Source organism: Frieseomelitta varia, unplaced genomic scaffold (assembly GCF_011392965.1).
Source record: "Frieseomelitta varia isolate USP_RPSP 00005682 unplaced genomic scaffold, Fvar_1.2 scaffold_164, whole genome shotgun sequence".
Taxonomy (NCBI): domain Eukaryota; kingdom Metazoa; phylum Arthropoda; class Insecta; order Hymenoptera; family Apidae; genus Frieseomelitta; species Frieseomelitta varia.
This window is the reverse complement of record NW_025109350.1, coordinates 124,869-131,645: the sequence shown is the minus strand read 5'-3', so window position 1 is coordinate 131,645 and position 6,777 is coordinate 124,869. Positions and strand designations below refer to the sequence as shown.

Below are 6,777 nucleotides of genomic sequence, written 5' to 3'. Positions count from 1 at the left end.
TTCGAAATCAGCTTCGGATGATCATAGTAATTTTAATTAATTTTGTTTGTCATTGGTCAATGGAAAATGATTCTTTTATTAAAATATTGTTAATTGTAACGGAGTTATAATTCCTTTTTATAAATTAATTGTTTGGTATTAGAATTAAATTAAACCTTGACGCTTAAGATAATTTTAATTAATCGTTCGTTATAAGTTTTCATTCGATTAAAATTAAAATGTAATCTCTTGTGGAATACCGTGAATAGATAATCTATTATGATATCATTATATGTGAATATACGATTCTGGTTTTTCCCAAGTGGAATTAAGATTCTTCTACGCTCATTTAAAACATGAAATGATATCATAGTGTATAAAATAAGACAGATTATTTGTTTATATCAAAATTTTTTTTAAAATTCTTTCGCATACTTATTTATATGATAATTTCTATTTTACATTGCACGCTTGATTTTTAAAATTTATTTACGTAATGAATTTAAATAATTTTATATTCTACTACTAATATTATATCGTCAGAAATAATCTTTTTAGCGATCAGACATTAGTAACTATGGTAAAACATTGAAGTGGAAATTCAAAATTTCCCGCGTTTCACACGCACTGATATTGGTCGCATTCTATTGGTCGAGTCGATCTCTATTCTCTTTTCCTATGGCAAGAACTGTCAAGCATTCGATAGTTTGGCACAGTCAGCTGATGGCAAGATGCAATTAGACGCTTCCTGTGATATTTCACGAAATCGATTGTAATTTACGTGTTTAACCGTGAAATTACCCGAGAATCATCGACTCGCGATCTGTTTGCCTTCTACTTCAAATTTTCGAAGGAATTTAGGTGAGAAAAATCGTAGTTTTATTAATATTTGATGCACTTAAGTGACCACGTATTGATTTACGATAAATTCATGGTGCAGCTAAAGTTAACGATAGTTAATACAACGTTGTAGAACTTTCTTTTAACGCTCGAATGGTTAACTCGCATAAAAAGGATCATTTTAAGAATTTTACTCGGCGCTCTTTAATTTCTGTCTGTTATAGAGGTTAAGATACATATTTTAATAAATTCACTTTGCTAAATTGAAAATACACGATATATAAAATATACTGTGTAATTACAGCAACATACACGTTTATTTATAACGCATGTTTTTTTACAGGATCCACAAGACTTTTTATACTCGTTTAACTGAAGCAATTCTACCAAAAAACAAAATGCCTCTAAGTGCAGGTAAATGCAAATTTAATATATTGAAACATATGCATCAATTTTAATAAAAAAAAGTGTTATAAATTCATGCATTTCCAAGAGGAATATCCATTAAGTTATATTAATTGATAATTTTTTTCAGACATATCCACAGCTCTTCATTTATTGGAGCACGTTCAAGAAAGGGTGGAGGATTGCAATGACCCAAAGCTACAAATGCACACAACTCAAGATATTAAGTCATTGATTTCTCTTCTGGAAGATCCGGTATTCCGCAGCATAGTGACGATTCAAGATTCGCTGATCGAACTGAACAGTCAACTGGGACAGCATCCATCTATCATCCCTGGCGATTTTGACATCAATATCAGTGGACAATTGGAACTCTCTGTCCCTAGCACACCAGTGCAACCACTTGGATCGAATGTGTATCAAGATCTATATCAAGATAGCAGTGAATTAGAAGATCAAAGGGTTCCAGTTGTTCCATTAGTGCACAGCAGCAGCGAGGATACCAGCGCACAGGTAAAATTTTGTTTAGTATGTGCTTTAAATGCACTCCTGACTTCCTTTTTTGTATTTAGCACTAAACTATCATTTTGTGGTAGGTTACAAGTCCAAGTCTTGTATCTGAGGTTATGGGAATGCCTCCAATTACAACAACAACGTATGCTAAGGAATTCAAGAAAGTTATTGAAGCTGCAGCTAGAGGACGTCAAGTATTCACCGTGCAGGTTAATAGAATATATCTCATGTGGCGTTTATTTGATATTTAGGGATATTAAGTGTTATCATTTTTTTCTTCAAGTTGTATAAACCAGAAGGTACGAGTCTTGGATTTAGTGTGGTCGGTCTTCGCAGCAAGGACAAAGGAGAGCTGGGTATCTTCTTGCAGGAGATACAACCGAAAGGCATTGCTGGCTGGTAAGTCCATCTTTCGTTCGTAGGATTAGTTATTCAGTAACATTAGAAATCACAAGCTCGATTATTTAATCGAAATATTCGTAGATCACAATAAGTAGTTAGATAGTTTTACTTTCATGATATGTAGAATATATACACGTACTTTTCTGGGTAATTTTGAATCACATTCGGCCATGTTATAAACTGCAGAAAATTCTGTCGTGTTTATATAATTAATATATCGCGCGTTCCTTTTGAATTGATGACATCATAACGTGTAGATTATATAAGTAACAATGGAATCTTTCGTGGAATGTTTCATAACACAATTCTACAATTGATTTTGAAGATGTAGAGTATTTTTATTACCACATTCATTATCTTTACTATAAGAATAAATATTCAGGCGTATCGTTTAAAGCATTTTGTGAGCAAATTGAATTGATATCTTTCATAAAAAGTAGATATATTTGTAGCTCGTGTAAATTAAGTTAAAAGGTCCTTATTTCTTTTTAAACTCTTTAAAAACTTTCAATTTTTATTTAATTCCGTTATCAAGGAAATGCTTGCATTACAAGTAAAGGCAGTTTGTATTTAATTAAAATAAGAAAAGAATTTTCATCTTAATCATTCAATCAGCCAATCAATTTCTAATAGATATTATATCATTAACCAATAGTTTAGAATTATTATTTTAATTTTGAAAAATTCTGTTTTCAATCAGATATTGTAAATAAAAAGCGCTCAAATATCGATTACACTTTAAAATTCAAATTTTTCTAGAGTCAAGTCAATCTTAAACTCTAATCGTGAATTATAGAACGATTCTAAACTTTTGGATAATGGTTCCATTCAATAGACGAAGTTAATCTTTCTATAGCAGGAAATAGGGAGAGACAGCCTCGTGATTTGAAACATCATTCGGATATTCAATACTCTTGTTGAAACACGCAAATGCGGTTACGGTTACATTATTCGATATTCGTGCCGAATATTGTTTTGGCTCCAGTCGATAAATTAATGCGAATCACGGTACATGAATATTCGTTTGTTCATGCCACGTAAACTCGACAGATACAGAAAATATTAATATCGACGTCGAAGGACAGACGTGTGGAGATAGCATTTCGAGCATAAACATATCGCGAATATTCGTGAAAAATGTCGAATATTTAACACGTTTTGTTTTGATATGAGTTATCGATAATCCATGACAATCAAATAACTTAATTAAATCGTATCTTAGACGAATATATTATGTAATATATTATGATATAAAGAAAATTTAGGAATTTTCAAAAATTCGTTACAATAAACTACGTTCGCTTTGACCGCATAATTCAATGCGGTTTTATCGTTCTGATTTATAAAAATTCATATTTTCTTCTTTCATTGAGTGTCAATTAAGATAGTTACTAATTTATCGGTTGTCACTAAAGAGAAAAATTTAAATTCGTTTAAGCATCATTTATCGTTTATGTATCATTGTGTTAAACGTGTTGTTCAATTTATTACAATACAAGAATTTAGCAAAATGTAATATAGAGAAAAATGCGAGGTATTTATTTCTATTAAAAATATTTCACGTGGTTGGGAAAGATTTGGTGGTAGTTCGATCGAAAAACGTACCTTTGAAAATCATGTATACATATGTGCAAATATTTCTTGCATCCCATTGTGTATCTGCAGAGAGCATGTTTTGTTACGAACGATTGGTGGAAGGAATATAGTGCGGTCATAAAATCGGCAGGGGTGTCAAAATGTACACATGGCTCGGAATAAAAGATCTGACGGATATATGGGTTTCAGCTTCGTTTCGTGTGACCACCACAATTGTGATTTGTTTTTATCAGTGCAATTTTGGAATGCACTGCTTAGCATAGACAATTTGCAAAAAACAAAATAAACTTTGAATGATATGATCTCATTTTTCGAAATATTCTCAAACATATAAATTTATAAAAATGATTGTACAGGGTACACTTTATATGACATGAAATTTTTCTTCATCTCCCATATTTTTGCAATATATAATACTAGTCGATTGAGAGAGACAATATCTATCGAATACAGAATTTGTAACAAAATATTCGTTTCATGTTCTTTGTTCATTATTCGTATCTTGAAGCGGAAAATATATTGTTTGTATTTTTAACATAGCGTTGTATCCTATTGTCCTTTTACACCGAATTTAACATGTAAAATGTTTACAATTACTTAAAGTTTTACTCTTTTTTTTTTGCGATTACTATTTCCTGAATAATTGAATAGAATACAGTATAGCATGAATATTTTTATTCATGTAATTTACAAAAAAATCATTCAGGTTTTAATAGAAGCAACTATGAAATTATAACTCAAGAGTTGTCAACTCTTATGTCTTATTAATATCTTCCCTAAATCTTCCCTATATCAATCAAACAGAATTTAATTTTTGTTAACACTTAAAGTTAATCTCTGAAATTTTCTAAGTTATATTTATAAAGATACAAATTTCCTATAGATGGGAAATGACCCTCTACCAGTTAATTAAAATCTTCACCCTTATCTAGTTACCGAAACACTGCTTCATTCTTGTTAAAGTTCAATCGTCGAACTCTGAAATTTTCTAAATTATTTTTATAAAAATACGAATATTTTCCACAAATATCCGTCCATCACCAATTAATTAAAATCTTCATCCTTATCTAGTTACCAAAACACTTCTCCATTCTTGTTAAAGTTCAGTCTATGAAATTTTCTAAATTATTTTTACAAAAATACGAATTTTCCATCCTCCGCCAATTAATTAAAATCTTCATTCTCCTTCAATCTTCTTCCTTATCTAGTTACCGAAACACTGCTCCATTCTTGTTTAAAGTTCAGTCGTCGAACTCTGAAATTTTCTAAATTATTTTTATAAAAATACGAACATTTCCCACAAATATCTATCCTCCGCCAATTAATTAAAATCTTCACCCTTATCTAGTTACCGAAACACTGCTCCATTCTTGTTTAAAGTTCAGTCGTCGAACTCTGAAATTCTCTAAATTATTTTATTGATAAAAATACGAATATTTCCCACGAATGTTCACCATTTGCCTTTAGGCTTGCTTAATTATCCAAAAACGTTCTTCTTAATGTCCGATCGTTAACCTCTGCAACACCCTGTAGACACGCTCGATGTGCACCACCAGGCGTGCTTCTTGGCACACCCCGTGTGTACAGTGCGTTGATCGGGTGGTTCGTGGCACGCATGCCCGGTTACCTCTGTCCGGAAGCCTCGCCACCGTGGAGAAAACGATGCTTTCGAAAAAGAGGCCTCCCACTTTCGCCCGAGCAGTCTTCGACTGATCCTCGAGCGAGAAAGGTCGTCGCGGTGTTGGACGCGCGCTATCACTATCGAAACACGTTCCTATTCCAGTGTGTGCGTGCGCGACGAACATAATCGTTCCGCGTCGTCCCGTTTTCTACCCCTCTTTGTCTTATCGTTCTCTGCGTTCTTGCGGATTTCTCAAAACGGGAATTCCCACGTAGCCGCGATTTTTTCCTTTTTTTTTTTTTTCTTCGCAGTGCAGAGGTTCAGAAACGAAGAAAATCCTCTCGGAAGTTTTTCGTTTTTTTTTCTCTCTTTTTTTCTTTTCACCCACCCTCTTCCTACCCCCGCCTGTCGGGTGCTCGAGACGCGTCGCGAGTTCGATGTTCTTTCGGTTCAACGATTCCCTCGCGCTGGTGGAACAGACACGGAACAGTATGCGGCCCCATCGGCTCGGCCTTGTTTCGTCTCGTCGCTTGTTTTCGTTTCGCGCCATGTAGAGGTTTCTTCTTCTCTCGCGATATGGCTCTTTGATGTTGATGGTGATTTGGTGGAGGGGTGAGTGTACAGAGAACCCGCGGACACGCAGATACGCTACTATGTTTGCTGCTGTGAGGCTCGAGAACCGCGGACTCGTTCCACAAAATCTTCAGGTGGTACGTTGTGTTTTGTTTCTGTTTTTTTTTTCTTTTTCTTCTTCTTTTTCTGTTCGCAGAAATACAGTTCGGTTTTGATTTGTAACATGCGAAGAAATACTTGCAGAAGATTAAACAATTCATCAAATTAATTTCAATTATTCAGAATTTTATTTGCTTATTTATTTGCTAGCTGCTTATTTCATCTTTTGATACAATTGACGAAAGAAACAAGTCACGATGTCAATTTTACACCAGAAAATTTTTATAAATCTGTACGTGGGATTTCTGATCGAGTTGATCTCTTCTCGAGATCAGTTTCGAACTTGTTCAACCTTTAAACACTTTTACCATGGTGAAATGATAAAACTCGTACGATAAATTACGAACTGCTCATTTTTATCATTCTGGCAGTTCTCGTTAGTTTTCGTTATAGGTGGGTTTCGTTGCAGATATTTCTTTAACACGTTTTATACTGGAGTTACTTTTTGCCTTTCGAATTTTTGGTGTTACTTTAAACGTACAGTTGTTTGAAATTTTTCGAGTTTGATGAAATTAGAATAAATGTTAAATAAATGTAAAATAACAATGTTTGATTATGAAAAAAACAAGGAATAAAAGTTCAGTACATCAATACTTTTCTCGATTGTGATAATTGGAATATTCAGAGATGATGATGTATTTTTTTCGCGTTCGTGAAAATTTAGAATGATTGTGCTACACATTATGAGT

General features: G+C 33.3%; 1 protein-coding gene across 4 annotated transcripts in view; it reads left to right on the top strand.

Annotated features, from left to right (window-relative positions):
* The first annotated feature begins 623 nt into the window (after positions 1–623).
* Positions 624–6,777, top strand: part of LOC122538465 (patj homolog) — a 130,733-nt gene continuing 124,579 nt past the window's right edge. Inside the window, exons 1-5 of one of the 4 annotated variants that reach the window (XM_043672558.1) lie at positions 624–840; positions 1,163–1,233; positions 1,355–1,737; positions 1,821–1,946; positions 2,021–2,136. In XM_043672558.1, coding sequence (XP_043528493.1) covers positions 1,218–1,233; positions 1,355–1,737; positions 1,821–1,946; positions 2,021–2,136 — 641 coding nt within the window. In that variant the 5' untranslated portion in view covers positions 624–840; positions 1,163–1,217. The remainder of the gene's footprint in view (positions 841–1,162; positions 1,234–1,354; positions 1,738–1,820; positions 1,947–2,020; positions 2,137–6,777) is intronic. The other 3 variants (XM_043672555.1, XM_043672557.1, XM_043672556.1) reach the window with 3 other exon arrangements.